This window comes from Egretta garzetta, unplaced genomic scaffold (assembly GCF_000687185.1).
Source record: "Egretta garzetta isolate BGI_Z169 unplaced genomic scaffold, ASM68718v1 scaffold206, whole genome shotgun sequence".
Classification (NCBI taxonomy): domain Eukaryota; kingdom Metazoa; phylum Chordata; class Aves; order Pelecaniformes; family Ardeidae; genus Egretta; species Egretta garzetta.
This window is the reverse complement of record NW_009259984.1, coordinates 1,400,600-1,416,921: the sequence shown is the minus strand read 5'-3', so window position 1 is coordinate 1,416,921 and position 16,322 is coordinate 1,400,600. Positions and strand designations below refer to the sequence as shown.

At 37.2% G+C, this 16,322-nt stretch overlaps 1 protein-coding gene across 1 annotated transcript in view; it reads left to right on the top strand.

Annotated features, from left to right (window-relative positions):
• Positions 1-1,239: 1,239 nt before the first annotated feature.
• Positions 1,240-16,322, top strand: part of VRK1 (VRK serine/threonine kinase 1) — a 38,332-nt gene continuing 23,249 nt past the window's right edge. The window contains exons 1-5 of the mRNA XM_009640496.2: positions 1,240-1,311; positions 7,986-8,147; positions 10,868-10,923; positions 15,282-15,351; positions 15,733-15,820. Coding sequence (XP_009638791.1) covers positions 7,991-8,147; positions 10,868-10,923; positions 15,282-15,351; positions 15,733-15,820 — 371 coding nt within the window. The 5' untranslated portion in view covers positions 1,240-1,311; positions 7,986-7,990. The remainder of the gene's footprint in view (positions 1,312-7,985; positions 8,148-10,867; positions 10,924-15,281; positions 15,352-15,732; positions 15,821-16,322) is intronic.

Genomic DNA, 16,322 nt, shown 5'->3' with positions numbered 1-16,322 from the left:
TGAACTCCCGCCTTCCCCCGCCTTTGTGGGCCGTTGGCTCTAAAGCTGCCTTTGGTGGCAGCGGCCTAAGTTGCTTTCCTCCGTGTTTTGGTTTTTTTTTTTTTTTTTTTTTTGGTTAACACTAAGGCGAGGTGGGGGAGGCGGAGTAGAAGCTATACTCAAGTGCCACTTAGGGGTTTGTCACCTTCAGGAACATCTCGGTGTGGCTAACAAACAAAATATCACCATGGATGGGAAGCTTTAATGGGTTTTGCTTTACAGTAAGCATAATTACTTTTTTTTTTCCAATACAAACATACAAATCACAAATAAAAATCTGCAATTTTAGGATCAGGAAAGGCCTGTTGCTTAAGAACTAGGCTAAACTGTTTTTTGTCTGTCAGTGGTTGTGGGTTTTTTTTTCACTTCCTATTTCTTGCCGTTTGCCTGCCTTGTTTGAGATTTAGGCAATTGCAGGCAGGGTGAACCCTCTTCTGCTTGTTTTATGATTTGTGCTTAAGGCTTTTACTATTTTGTAGGAAATCCACGGTCCTTTTTTTCATCAATGAAAAAATAAAAGCTGTTGTGAAGTTTCCTGTAACTATTACTGTGTCAAAAGACTTGTGCCTTCCTCTGTAGGAATAAGCTCTCCACTTAATACTTGGGGATAATCCCCAAACGAGGCATGATTCCTAATGAATTTCAGACCTGTTGATTCTTATACAGTGTGCCAAACTATCAAAGAGCCTTTAAGTTCAGTGTCTCACTCACATGGATAGGTGCTTGCTGTTGGTTTGGGGGTCAGGTGGAATGACATGATTTGGCACCTTAGAAAGCTTACTGTGTTCTTTATTGCAGTAGCTATCTGAGCGATGCTCAGGATTTTCAGGAGGATTTTCAGGAGAACCTTAAATACTGTTCAAAACAAGAAAATGTATTCTTGAGAAGGCAATTTAAAGTTAGTTAGCAACACAGTAGTTCCTCTTGTAAATTGCTGTTTCCTATCTCTGGACAAGGTGCATTCTGAAATTTGTAAAAGTCATCTGAGTGTGTTTAAAAAAAATTTTTTTTTTGAACTCCCGCCTTCCCCCGCCTTTGTGGGCCGTTGGCTCTAAAGCTGCCTTTGGTGGCAGCGGCCTAAGTTGCTTTCCTCCGTGTTTGGTTCTTTTTTTTTTTTTTTTTTTTGGTTAACACTAAGGCGAGGTGGGGGAGGCGGAGTAGAAGCTATACTCAAGTGCCACTTAGGGGTTTGTCACCTTCAGGAACATCTCGGTGTGGCTAACAAACAAAATATCACCATGGATGGGAAGCTTTAATGGGTTTTGCTTTACAGTAAGCATAATTACTTTTTTTTTTCCAATACAAACATACAAATCACAAATAAAAATCTGCAATTTTAGGATCAGGAAAGGCCTGTTGCTTAAGAACTAGGCTAAACTGTTTTTTGTCTGTCAGTGGTTGTGGGTTTTTTTTTCACTTCCTATTTCTTGCCGTTTGCCTGCCTTGTTTGAGATTTAGGCAATTGCAGGCAGGGTGAACCCTCTTCTGCTTGTTTTATGATTTGTGCTTAAGGCTTTTACTATTTTGTAGGAAATCCACGGTCCTTTTTTTCATCAATGAAAAAATAAAAGCTGTTGTGAAGTTTCCTGTAACTATTACTGTGTCAAAAGACTTGTGCCTTCCTCTGTAGGAATAAGCTCTCCACTTAATACTTGGGGATAATCCCCAAACGAGGCATGATTCCTAATGAATTTCAGACCTGTTGATTCTTATACAGTGTGCCAAACTATCAAAGAGCCTTTAAGTTCAGTGTCTCACTCACATGGATAGGTGCTTGCTGTTGGTTTGGGGGTCAGGTGGAATGACATGATTTGGCACCTTAGAAAGCTTACTGTGTTCTTTATTGCAGTAGCTATCTGAGCGATGCTCAGGATTTTCAGGAGGATTTTCAGGAGAACCTTAAATACTGTTCAAAACAAGAAAATGTATTCTTGAGAAGGCAATTTAAAGTTAGTTAGCAACACAGTAGTTCCTCTTGTAAATTGCTGTTTCCTATCTCTGGACAAGGTGCATTCTGAAATTTGTAAAAGTCATCTGAGTGTGTTTAAAAAAAAAAAAAAAAAAAGGTGTTCAGTTTGCTCAGTGTGGTGCTGTTGTGATGAAATGCTTCTCATTAATTGTAGTCCACCAATGTACATTTATTCATTTTGTCTAAAAAGACATTTTCTTATTTCTTGGGGAAAGAACCCTAGCGTTCTTCCTCCATAAGTACCGTTATTTGACAGATATCTAAATTGCCAGGAAATGAGATTATAGTGGTACTCAAAATGTAACACAATGATAGATCAGTCACAGAATATCCAACTTATGCAAGAAAGTCTTTGTTCACTATCTACCTCACTGATACTTCAGGTAACTTTTTTCTTGGTGGTCCATCCTATGAAACAGTTCTACAGTATTCAGAAGTCTTAAAGAGTCATGTTCTTCCCCCCCACTCCTTGAGCAAAAACTTGTTTTCCTTTTTTGCAGGCAGAGTTGGATGTCTTGCTATGACTGATGAACAGTACTAATGATACATAGATTTCAGGTCTTGCTGGGACTACCTATTCATGAAGAGGAGCACAGGTCACCAGCATGCCTTCTCTGTTGAGAATGAACGTAGGTCGTACTGAGATAAACAACCATAAAAATGACAATTTCCAGACAATAAAAGAAGAGGATCAGAAAGAAACCAGTCTGACTTGCCACACAGCAGAAACACTTCCTTCAAAATGAATTTGATTTATCTTAATTTTGGAGTTTTATTGAGAATGGATGCCAACAAAAATTGAGAAGTGGCTATTCATATTTATTCTAAGAGTTCAAGTATCGCTAGAGTAGCAACCACTGCAGACAACATTTGTAAAGATAACACCACTAATAGCAGTATTGATGCAAAATTGTCTGCATATCTCAAGTACAGTGTATTCAGCTTCTTCTAAGATGTTTTATTAGGGAGAAGCTGGAGAAATAGCCTTTGTAGTACTAAGAGGCTTTTGGAGAGAGTTTAGACAAATAAACTTACGTTATCCATACTTGTTAGTAGCAAAATCTTTGTTTTGAGCATATTGTAGCCACATAAAATGCTGCTGTTTACCATCATGCACCTTGAAAATTGTTCTTGTCAGATGCCTTAGCTAAGTAGGGTCAGGTCTGTTTGGTACTTGAATGATAGTATAGTACTTGACATCTATAGCACTCTATTTCCAAGGACTTCAGCATGGTTACAGGCACTAATGAATTAAGCTTTGCAGTACTTGTGGGATAGAAAACATTTCCATTTACTGATGGGGGTAGGTAATTGAGATACAGGAAAGTTAAAGGTGTTTTGATTTTGTGTGTGTGTGAATTTTTAAAGGTGATTTTAGGGAGAAGTAGGTGACTTTATTCCAGTTATGCAATGTACAGTAGGCAGCTCTACATCATATTTGCTGGTTCATAAGTTTCCTGACAAACCCCTTAGGTTTGCTGTATCGTGAGTTGAAAAGCACATAGAATGATAGAATTTGCACTAAAATGTCATTACCTTTTTTCATTATTTTTGTATTTTTTTTCCCCAGTTCTATATTTTCATGTAGAAAATTTTTGCAGTCTCCAGGTGTTTCTGGTTTCAATCAATAGAAGATTGTTGAATGGATTTATCCAAATAAATGTGAAAGCATGTGCAGCCATTGCTTAAATATTTCTATGGATAACTGCATTTTTGCAGAAGAATGAATGCTTAGTATTGTGCATGCTGCCCATTGAAAGCGATCAGTGTTTGGCACCTATGGCCTACTGATAGTTTGACCAACTTGTAAGTAGGCACAGTGCCATCCTAACAGATGGATATGAATATAGACAGCCAAGAAACCATGTATGTGTATCTAGTGTATTTGTTAAGGGCAGGGTTCCCAGCTGGGGACGTTCAAACTTATGTCCATTTTGAATTTTTGCTTTTATGGATAAAGGGAAGTTGTCATTAATTTTTTTTTTTTAACTAAATACCTTCAGGCATACAATTATTGACCACATTAAACAAAAAAAAAAAAAAGGAAAAAAAAGAAGGAAACACCAGCTCTTTCTTTAATACTCTTGAGGAGCTATTTTTAAGTAAACTTAATTCCCTTTTAAGTGAGGCTACTATCAAGAGACTCACTGTGAATGTCAAAGATGTGAAGCGTATCAGTGGTTTTATTTCACTTGGCTTATTGAAAAATTTTTCTTTTACTGAATAGCAGTCTGTCCAGCATTCAGGCACCTAAGTGCATCTGTCCGGGTCTTGCTGGAATTACTTGTAGTAACTCAGAGGTCAAGGGATGCAGTCCTTCAAGCCCTCTTCATGCCTCTTATATTGTTCTTATCTTGAGGACAGTATGCTCATTTTGTATACATTTTTGTACCCTGTAGATGACAGTGAGTGTGACCTTGTCCTCAATCTCAGTCACTAAGCAACACTGCTGATTTTTGCTCTTCCTTTTTCTCCTTATCTGAGTCAGTCCTGGTGTTCTAGACTTCTGGTTTATTTTCCCATTACCACTTCTAATGATTTGAGTCTGTTCTTTGTTTTAATCCTTTTCCTGATCTGGGTGTCCTGAGAAGCTGCTTAAAGGTCTGCTGTGATCTTTTTGGCCTGCTCTTGTACGTGATACCAACATGTAGCCATTCCTACAAGTCTCTGATCCTTATGGTGCTTTGACACCATTATGTTCTCATTGGTATGGTCCTAGCTGAGCTAGGTGGAATTGCATTTGGTGCTTGGAAGTCTCATTTTTTTCCTGTAGAAAAACTGGAGGAAGAATCTTCCTCTAAGGCAGTACAGTACGTATCACCTTGAAGATTAAAGAAAAAAAAAAAAAGAAAGTGTAAAGACAGGAGTATCTTGAAGATAAGGTATAGATAAAGCTGTGGGTAAGTTTGTCTTAAAATTTAAGTGTCAAATGACAAAACTGTATCTTGATTATAGGGAATAATGTTACTGTATAGAAGTAAGTGGAAATATGGGAAAGTAATGCAGAATTAAAACATCCTCTTTTGAGATAATGAGGAAATTTGCGCAGTGTAGGTATTGGTAAATGCCAGTCTCTTCCTGTGATGTGGGTATTTTGCAATACTGTTTTGTTAAGTTACTTGTCTAACCACAGTAGGTGTTCAGATGCAGTTCTGTGACACAGAGATACTTCTCAGATTAATAAGGATCCTGAAAAAGCAGAACTTTTCTTTGGCATGGAATCATACACTTTCTCTTCTGTGTTTATTCCGATATTGAATCACTGTGGTGTCTGCAGCGTACTTGGTGCCAGAGTCCAATACTTTCTGACCAGGTTCTTTTAGTTCTTCTATGTATGAAGGGCATAATATTTAATATCAAATTTACTTAGTTGAAGATAGTTGATGCTATATGGGATTTCTGATTTAGGCAAGTGATACAAAATATGCTGAAAACAATATGAATGTAATTTACACTTGGCAAAATACAGCAATTGCAACACACAGTTCAATCACAATACGGATGTGATTTCCATTACCGGTCTCTGTAATATGCTCACTGTCACCGTGCTGGCATTCTCAGCTACTGGGAATGAATACTTGGGTTGAAAACATCTCAAGCCCATTGCTCTCTTTGAAATTCTTTTGCTCATTGTTTAGGTTTTGTACTCTTATGCTGGGCTGAGCCTCAGGGAGACTTTTACACCACTCCAGCCAACTGTTATTTAGCTGTTTACCTAAAACAAAGGCCACTTACTGGTCCCTTTTGTGTTGAGCTATTGCTGGAGCTCCTTGGGCACATCACCATAGCCCACCATTGTCTTTATTCAGTAACATTCTACCCCTAGGGGTTTGGTCAGTCACAGCTGCAGACTTGAATATTAGCGGGCAGGATAACATTTTCAGGAAACTTGACAGTTATTCTTGCATTTAGTAAGTAGACAAAAGGGTATGCGCTTTTCTCTTCAGATCTTAGTCGGGTGACTTATTTGGGGAAGAAAATTTCCTGAATCACAGAATCCTAGAATCCTAGGTTGGAAGGGACCTCAAGGATCATCTAGTCCAACCTTTCTAGGTAAGAGCACAGTCTAGACAAGATGGCCTAGCACCCTGTCCAGCAGAGTCTTAAAAGCGCCCAATGTGGTGGAGTCAACCACTTTCCTGGGGAGATTATTCCAATGGTTGACTCTTCTAATTGTGAAAAATTTCCCTCTCTTGTCCAATTGGAATCTCCCCAAGAGCAACTTCTGTCCATTCCCCCTTGTCCTCTCCATGTGACTCCTTGTAAAAAGGGAGTCTCCATCTTCCTTATAGCTAGCCCTTGGGTAATGGTACATGGTGATGAGATCACCTCTGAACCTCCTTTTCTCCAGGCTGAACAAACCCAGTTCTTCCAGCCTGTCCTCGTATGGCAGGCTTCTCATACCTCAGTTAATCTTGGTAGCCCTTCTCCAGCCTGTCCACGTCTTTCTTGTATAGCACGGACCAGAACTGTACACAGTATTCTAGGTGTGGCCTGACAAGTGCTGAGTAGAGTGGGATGATGACTTCTTTATCTCTGCTGGTGATGCCCTTTCTGATGCAGCCCAACATCCTATTGGCCTTCTTGGCCACAGTAGCACGCTGCTCACTCATATTGAGCTTGTTGTCCACCTGGACCCCCTGGTCCCTTTCCACAGAGCTGCTCTTTAGCCAGGTGGATTCCAGTCTGTGCTGCACTCCTGGATTATCTTTTCCCAGGTGTAAGACCTTACACCTGTCAGTGTAAGATACTGAAGATACTACCCAGTCAGCAAAGAGGCTTGTAGAAGGGGGAGCGCTTTTGGAACAGCTGTCATAGTTACATGGTTCTCTATTTGGGAAATTAAAAAAAGTCCTAGAGGAACATTAGAACTAAAAGAGGAAAACTGATGTTAAGTAACTGCATTTGGCTTGGGGTTATTGTACTGAGTAGCTAGACTAATGGGAAAAAGATATTTTGCTATCCAGAAACTTTCTGAATTGTGTATTAATATTCCTTCTTGCTTCCCCAAGCAAAATAAAATAGTAATAATAAAATCCCACCAGTAGGAATGGTATCTTTTAGAAAATAAGTGGCTCTATTTGTATGCCTTTTCATAATGTAGAGGGAAAGATCAGTTCTTCGTAAAAGAAATTGTGAAGGCCTTTCATGTAAAGAGATCTAGTGTACTTTTTGCCATATCATGGCTGGATATTCAGTAAGTTCTTTTACTGAATTAAAATCTGGCTCTGCTAAAAACTCAAAACATTTATTTGCTCAAAATGAGGCCTGTTTTGCAGAAAGATGCACTTGTTTGGTTCCAGTGGGCCGTTACGTTATTTTTGGGACCTGAGGTTGGGAGAAGGCGACGATAATACTTTTACATTTATGATCTCAAAATAGGTAGTTATGTCTGAGTTTGGTGATCTACTAAATGCTGCCCTGTGAACAATAAGCAGAGTTTCATTTTTGTAGCTTGCAGTTATATGGGACAAAAAAAATTAATTAACTGTCTGAATGGCTTGGTTATTTTGATGTTTTTTACAGCTAAGAGGAATTCCTCTTATTGTTACTGAGGACGTGGACTATATGACACTTCTTCAATAAGCAAGTTTCGCTCCAGGAAAACTGATGAGCTTTATTTCATTAGTTTACTTTTTTTTAAGTTTCAACCTGTGATTGGTTCTGATTGATTGAGTACAATAGATTCTGAGATTTTTCTGGCATGTATTATGCAAAGTCTTCTAGTAGGTTTCTCTTGTGAAGTTTTTTGCTGTCAAACTTTTTTGTGATGCCTGGAAAAATTACTTGTTTTTCACTTAGAATTCATGCCAATGAAACTACTGTAGTTATTTTAAAGTATCTTTGTAGTAACAAATTAAAACTTAAACAATCCGTACTTTTTCATGCTTCTAACAGATTTCTACATAAAATAAGTCTGGTCAGTCTGTAACCTATGCTTTTTTTTTTTTCCTTCCCTTCCCTCCTCTCCCTCCAGGGAAAATGCCGTATAATAAGAAGACTGCTGGAAAAAGAGCCCCTGCAAAAAGGAAACTTGCTGAAGTGTTTCCTCTGGGGGAGGTTCTAGCAGATATATCAAGAAAAGAATGGAAATTAGGTGTCCCTGTAGGGCAAGGAGGCTTTGGACGCCTATACCTTGGTAAGTGTAGTTATCTTTGATAAGGGTTTAAAATGGAGAGTGGGATGTTTTTCCTTATTCAAAGCAATGAAAAATTGACCTTAAGTTAGAAATGCAGACTGTCATCAAGTGATTTTTTTTTTTTTACTAGAACCTTAGCTTGGTTCATGGTGTTGGAAAAAATGTGGACAAATAGTCATTGTAAGCACTGTGGTTGACGAGATTCCAATGGTAGTTAATTTCCTTTTAACCCAAATATTTATTACTTTTTACCAGTGAAGGGATAGTTTAGCATTTATTTAAATTTGTTTTTCGGTCTGGCTAAAAGGAGGGATTTTTGCATAAATGCCCTTATATCACAAATTCTGAACTGAAACTGTCTAAGCATATTTTATAGAGGCTACTGACCAGCCAGTATTTTGGTTTGTTTTGACTTTGGTGCTGCTTTTGACTTTTTCATTGCCTTGTGAACTTCTGACATGTCATATACTTGTTTTATGTAATTAATGCTCAAAACAAATTGAAAACTTGGACTTTGCAGTTTAAAGCATCAGTACAGACCTCGTTTTGCAATGCTGTTTATTGAATTCAAGGAAAACTTCTTTTAGTGGGTAGTGTTCCATACTTAGAATCTCTGTTATTTGAACAGATAAGAGAGGCGTTGAGGATGCCTCAGGGAATTAAAAAAACTTGATTGCCTCTAGTAATTTCTTAAACTGTTTTGAAGGGATGAAAGTTAACGTGATGATAATAAAGCTTTCTTTTGCTATGCATTTATGGTCTTCCTCTCCTTGGTGAAAAAGTTGCACTGAATTCATACTGAGTTGAAAAAAAAAAAACCAAAAACCATCCTGCTTTCAAAATGAACAGACTGCAGCATAAGTGGATTAAGAAGAAAAAAAAAGGACCAGTGGGTGGCTTCTTGCCAAAGCAGCTCTCTACCACTTACTCAGCTTTGCTCAATGAGCTACTGAGTTTACTGAGACTGGAGTTCCAGCTCACTCAAATTCTGTAGTTCTTCGTGTTTAGAATTCCTGCTTTGTTCAAGCCAAAGCTTGCCCTCTGCTTCCTCATCATTTGCACAAAGCTGTGCGCCTGACTATTCCTGTACTTCGTGCTTGCATAACTTGATGTCCTTCATACTTGTATCTCCTTCTGTCACAAATATGGACAGCGTAGTAGCAACGGAAAGTCACTTTTGGATATGTGACATGGCAAAATAATAGAGAGAATGTGTTTTTTATCTTTATGACCACAACTGTGTATGTTCTTCATGGTCCTAGAAAAGGAAAGAAATACTATGGACTAGGAAAAAGTTACTGAATAACAAAAAATAACTCCTTTATTTAGTTAACTTCCTGTTCTCAGACAAAAGGGAGAATGCAAGACCATATCCATATAGAGTAGCCTTGACATATAGAGTAGTTCTTTTACCAAAGTCTAAGGTACTGATGCATGTTTGCATCAGTACTTATTGCTTTGTCATTTGTTTGTCCATGCTGCTGTTGTGAATGCTGATTTAGGATCCTGCTGACTATGCCAATTTGTTGCGAATGATGATTTTACGCAATTTGATTTAGTAGCAGTTTAGGATTTATTTGTGGCAAATTGCAGGATTTGATTGTGGTATTTTAATAGCACTCAATTATCAGTCGATCAGCAAAGTCATTTGACAAAAATTAATCAGAACAGCGACTTAGTTAAAGATTTGAAGATGGCAAAGTTCACTCTCTTACTGGATGGAAGAAGTACACAGAAGAAATTAAGTTGCACTTGAGTTAGAATGATTCACAGAGAGATCATGAATGCAGAGGATAGGGAGGACCCTCACACTGAGTCATGAGGTTCAGAATAGACCCCTTTGCTTTCTAAACTCCTCAGAGAGGAGTCTAGGTGCAGCTAGGTCCAGTCTTAGTCTCAGATTTTGTCAATGGTTTATATCTAAGGATAACATATATATATATATATAGTGGCAGTATAAGACTCACTTTGTATTTAAATTATACATCTACAAATGACTTAAATCAATTCACACATGCATACACACAGACATGATTATATATATATAAACACAGACATGATTATATATATATATATAAAGGTATACCTGTTAAGAATTCCCCTCAAATTCAGTGAAATACATCAAATGTCTTGGCATTTCTCAACAGGCAAATGTTGAGCCTCAAGGAGTGAAAGGTTTCAGCCCAGGCTCCACTGTTGGTCTTCAGCAGTGGACCTCAAAGAGTTCGCTAGCTCTGAGAGGCATCCCATTCAGAGGGAGGTGCTGGTTTCAGCCTGCTGTGGTCCAGGAGAGCTCAAAGGGCCTCACTTAGGACCACTGTTGCAAATCATCTCATGATCCTATGATTTAGTTATCAGTAAATTTCCAGTCCAGGCCACAGTCCGGGTTGGTAATCACTAGAATTTCTGTAACAATGGTGCTGTGCCACTTGGGCTACAATTCAGATAAGGTATGTTCTGAGACTATCAGAGGATAACGTGATTGTTCCTGTTCCTGCTCCCCACCTCAGCCATGTAGAAGTTTCTGGTATGGACAGTGCTGCCTAATTGTCTGACTCCTTACACCAAGGCCAAGGTCTGACAGGAGTTTCTGAAATGGTAAAAGGGTCCAGCAGAAAAGAACAGGGTGGGGGACGTACCACCACAGCTGCCTAGCAAATAAGTGTATGTTGTATGACAGTTTCCTCTCCTACTACTAATAAACACTTCCTTTTTAACAGCTGATGTTAATTCTTCAAAGTCAGTTGGCAGTGATGCACCTTACGTTGCGAAAGTGGTAAGAGAGCATTTGAATCTTTACTTCACAACTTGAAAATGTTTGTTCTAGAATAACATTTGTAATTTAAAACAACTTCTGACAGAAAATAATACAATTGCATAGTACTGTTTAAAATAAAAGTAAGTGTGGTGATATAGAGGAACGCTGCTGAGAACTGGGACTCCTATGTATGAGCGTGGGTAATGAAACATCAGTGGAGTTGAAAAAGGTTCATGAAATGGATCAGATTCTGTTTCATTTGCTGCTTCCTGTAAACAGCCCAAGTATCACAAAGTTAATGAAAACTGGCTAGCTTTTGGAGAATTTCTGTGATTCAACAGTGAGTCTGTATGAATTGTTGCTCACCACTGGATGTTCGTAAGCTGACAGATGGCTTGGGAGTAGAAACAGCAAAACTTTGATTCCTGAGGTCCCCACAGATTTAAAGTCCTTTAAATGTTTTATCATAAAACACATACGTATTCTAATTTCTATTGAATTAAAATGGCATTGACACATAATTTTTTTAACCTAATGATTAGAGAGAAGAAAAAACATTGTTGATAGCTTGTTTTTAGCCCATTGTAGCAAATCAGCAAATTCTATTAGTTGAAATATTCTTACGTTTTTAATCTTAAAATAAAAAAAAATTATTTAACTTGATATGGCTATGATGTTCTCTTCCTAAGCTGTAAAGTATTTTTTCTTATATTTTGTTAGATTATTTTGTATAGGTCCTACTATTATAAATGATTCCGTGGTAAAGTCTTAGTAAAAAACCTGTGAATATGGGAATAGGCACAGTAGATCCAGACTTTTTGTTTTCTTGGTGGTACTGCTGGTCCTGTGACAAAAGCGAATACCAGAAAAATGTACAAGAATTTCACAATATAAAAAATTAGTTCTTCAGTGTTTTAATCTTTTATTTATTAAACTGTATGGCGATACTGAAATGCTTTACCACAATAACTGGCCACTTACATAAATATGTTAATACTTCCAACATTTGTTCCTGAAACTAAAAGATCATGTTAATTTAAAATAAAATATATTTGAGGTAGTATGTGCCTTTAATCTTGATATTTATATCTGCTGACTGCAGGGAAATTCTAGAGTACAGGTTTTGATACTGTTCAGACACCCCAAGATACTGCTGGTGATGACCCTTTTTCCGAAATGTCGTCACTTGCTGAAAAAAGAAAGCACTGCTTACGATGCAAATGTCAGACTACCACACTTTCAACATCAGTGTACTGCTGCTGCCTTAGGCATTTGTGGGTTCAAATTCCACATAGACCAGGAGCCCCAGCCCGCAGCTGTTGCGTGATGGCAGGCCAACCCGTGCCATCACGGCAGGCGGTGTCCATGATGCAGGAGCTGTGGCCTGTTTCAGAGGCAAATAACAGACATTCAGGTTATCAGCAGTGGCTTGCCTGTGTGGGGCATTGGCTCCTAATTACTGGCTTCTGCTGAGTTTGGACTGATCAGGAAGCAGAGTGCCATTTAACTTTCGTGGGAGAATCCAGTTTGACTTGCTTGGAAAATCATCAGATATGCATTATTTTATGCTGTGCATAATTGCTACCCTTCTCTTCCCCTGAGGTTGAAACCTGTCCCTCTGCTTCTCCTCCACTTTGGGCTCTGAATACAAGAAGAGCTGTTGTAACTTTTGCGTTACTTTTATGCTAGATTCACTTTGTTGCAGCAATTTGTAAATACCCCAGTTGCTAATCTCCCAGATGACTACTCACTTTTAATTTGTCTTTTACAATTTTGTCTTTATGGCAATAAAGAGTAGCCCCAGTCTTTGTGCTACCCTCACAAATGACCCATAACATATTATGCCTCTGCAGTCTGGTATAATACAACTACGGATAAGGGCCTGTTTTCTGATGCCTGGGTGATTCCTAGTTGATCCATCAGCTGAAGCAAAGTGGTTAACAGCGTTGAACAATTATTAGTGTTTAACAAAATATGTGCTTCTATAGTAATGTTCTTCAAATTAAGCTATTAAAGCCGGGTGGAAATTGGCTTAGTCTTTGACATATCCTCATAGTATTGATGTCTGAGCAGTATGAAATGAATCAGAGTTTTTATTAAAAAAAGAAATGCTTTCTAACATGTGGACCTTTCAGATGTCATTGTTCAGGAGTGGATGCAGAGTTTAATAACGCTTCATTAAATTGCTGACTGAAAAAGATCAGAATTCTTAAAATACTACTTGAAGAAATAGGTTGGATTTCAACACTTACTCCATAATCTCTTTCATTATGATATCTTTTCTAATTAGACTTTAATTTCAGTTTTGCAAATCGTGTTTGGAATGACCCTGGGCATAAAGTTATAGAAATTTGTGTTTGAAGTCTTTCTGGTTTTAGCGTATTATAAGATGACTAGTATGGCAAATACTGGACATGATTACATAAGCTTTTTTAACATAGCATATGCATTTATTTATCTGTATGTAGAATTAATGGTATTATGGGGAAACAGCTTCATAGTCAACGTGAAGATCTGTTTTATGGTTAAATCATTTATCCATCCACCCCAAGTATGAAAAGATACCATGTTTTCAGCATTTGCTTTGACTAGAGAAAGATACATCTTTTTGTCAGTACGGAGACATAATTTTTCGTGGAATAATTTTTTTAAAGATAAATATTTTAAGAATTTTTAACACCTACGGTATTTTGTTGTATTCTAGTGAGGAAAATAACATTCTTCAAACTTATGTAAATTGAATCAAAAGAATATGTATAATTTATATTCTAATTAAGTTAGAGTATTAATGGCTTATGCTACAGAGAAACAAGTGAATAGGTCAAGTAACATTTGTTCGAGATAACTGCAGTATAAGAATTCAGCTGTTTAACTCTTGTCCTCTGTGTATATAATCTCTAGGTCACCAATTTGTTGTCCATAGTGGATAAATAAACTAACTGAAAGTAAATATGCACGTACCAAAGTTTGTGTATTGATCAGTTGGTCTAGTTGCTTGCTTTTTTTTTTTTTTTTTCCTGGTTTATAGCTTAATTCTGAACATTGGTCCCACAAGGAGGGGCCAGAAAGCTGTTGGTTTGGCTCCATTGTTTATCAGGGCAATGATGCTGGAGAAAGTGAGGTGGAGACAGGCAGTAGCTTTGTAATCAGGTGTCCAGGCCTAGGAGTGGTGCCTAAGCTGGTATCTGCTCTAATTCTGACTGGTTTTCCTACTCTGAGCCAATACATTGGATGCTCACTAAGGCTAAGTTTATCCGTGTGTTCGATCTCTTTACATTGCTTCATTAGTGTTGGACCTTTGTTAGCTGAGTGGTACAGCCTGGCCTTTAGTAATTTTCTGGATCACTACCTCTGCATTTGAAAGTTACAGTTAAAACCATTTGAAATTGATGCTACATATCTTGGAATTTTTGCTAATATCATGTGTTTGTATTGTTTCTGGGTTTCTTTCCAAGTAATCACATACTACTTTTTGGTTAGATTTTTAAGTGTAGGATATTTCAAACCAGGTATTTTCACTGAGATAGTGTGATTTTGAACATAAATGAGTAACTAGACTAAAATAAAATGCTTCAGCTTATCTCAAAATCAATCGCTTAAAAATTGCAATTGAAATCACTTTTTTTTTTTCTGCGCTAAGTTCTGGAAATGTAGAGTCAAGGTACTTGCCCATATGCTATTCCTGCAGCATTTCAAGACTTTGGTGTTTTCAAACCAATTTTTCTCCTGCACATTGCCTGTAATACATGATTACCAGGGATTTGTCCCTAGAAAATGGAACCGAAATACCTTATGTTAGCCTAAATACCAGGTAGACTCTGAAGTCAAAATAGGCGTAGTTCTTATAATTTAGTTTAAGAGAAATTGTGAAATGCTCTGTAATTTTTACCTTGATCAACTCATGTTTGAAAGGAACAAAATACTTTATGTTCAGCAAGAATTTAACTTTTGATAGGTTTTTCCATCAGATCGTTCCAGGTGTTATTTTAGGCTCACTAATGGCTATTGCAACTGTTGCAATCCACCTTTATCTGGAATATCTGAGATAATGAGTGTTGTTTAATGTTCTCTGCTAAATTTTTGGTACCAATTATTGGTGGAATTCTATACGTTTCAGTTAATTTGTTATTATTTAATCTTTTGTTATGGCACAGGATTCTTTGATACCCTTAATGTTAAGCGATCTATAATGAAAGTAACATTTTAGAGCCAACCTGCTTTTATAAAAAGAACATATTCAATTTTGTTTATCAGCACTGGGTAGAGCATTGGAGGGAGAATATGCTTTTATAGGTTGAATGTTACGTTTTGTGAGCTTTTAATAATTACTAGGCACTAACACAGCAGTTTGTAACTGATTTTAAATTGTCTTAAAGGAACCCAGCCAGAATGGACCTCTTTTTACTGAGTTAAAGTTCTACATGCGAGCTGCTAAACCAGATGAAAGTAAGCGGTCTATTCAAATGTTTTTAATGAACTACAAGCATTTAGGAAAATAGAGCCTACAGGAGTAAGGCTGAACTTTAAAAGAATCTTTTTGGGCCATTTCAAAATTTATTTTTAAATGATTGAAATCTAATTCAGATTTATAGTAAAATTAGGATTTTTTTGGTAAGATGTTCTTTACAGTTGTGTTGATGGTATTGTCTAAATCGAAACTTTAGTTGCATCTCTGTCCCTACAATGGATGCATCATTAACTTTCCAGTATACTTTGCATACAAGTTTCCATGAAATAAGCAGCTCATGTATGCAGAATCTGTACTCCCTTTATATGTAAGTTTCTACTGGTACAAATTCATGAACTTATCTTTATTTGTATTTTCAGTTCAGAAGTGGACTAAGTCCCATAAATTGAAATATATAGGTGTACCAAGATATTGGGGTTCCGGCTTGCATGAAAAAAATGGGAACAGGTGAATATATCTTTTGCTGGCATATACTGGGATTTATTTCATACACAACCACTATCCCTTGTAACGTAATTTACTTTGCAAGATGTATTTTCCACCTATCTTCATGTTGTTAATTTCTTCTACAAAGTTTCGTGTTCATAACAGGGTGTAAGGAATAGATGAATAGATACGTTTTATCTGTACTCTGTTACTCATATTTGTGTTTATTACATTCTTCGCGATGTAGTTTTCATTTGTCTCGAACATTGCTGTAATACAGTGATGCTACATATATGTGGTTTAGAAGCTTTTTATCTTTGAAATAAAATAAAGTCGACTTCTAATGTATAAGTTCTTGAATAATATGACTGTTTAAAGTTTTTCTTCTGATATGGCATATGCTTAAAGAGTATTTTCACTCACATATAAAGGACTTAGTGCTCTCTCTAAATCTATTTTATTTTCCCTAGGGATAGGGGTTTTTTTGACTTAATTTTTGAGCTAGAATAATTGCTAGTCTCAT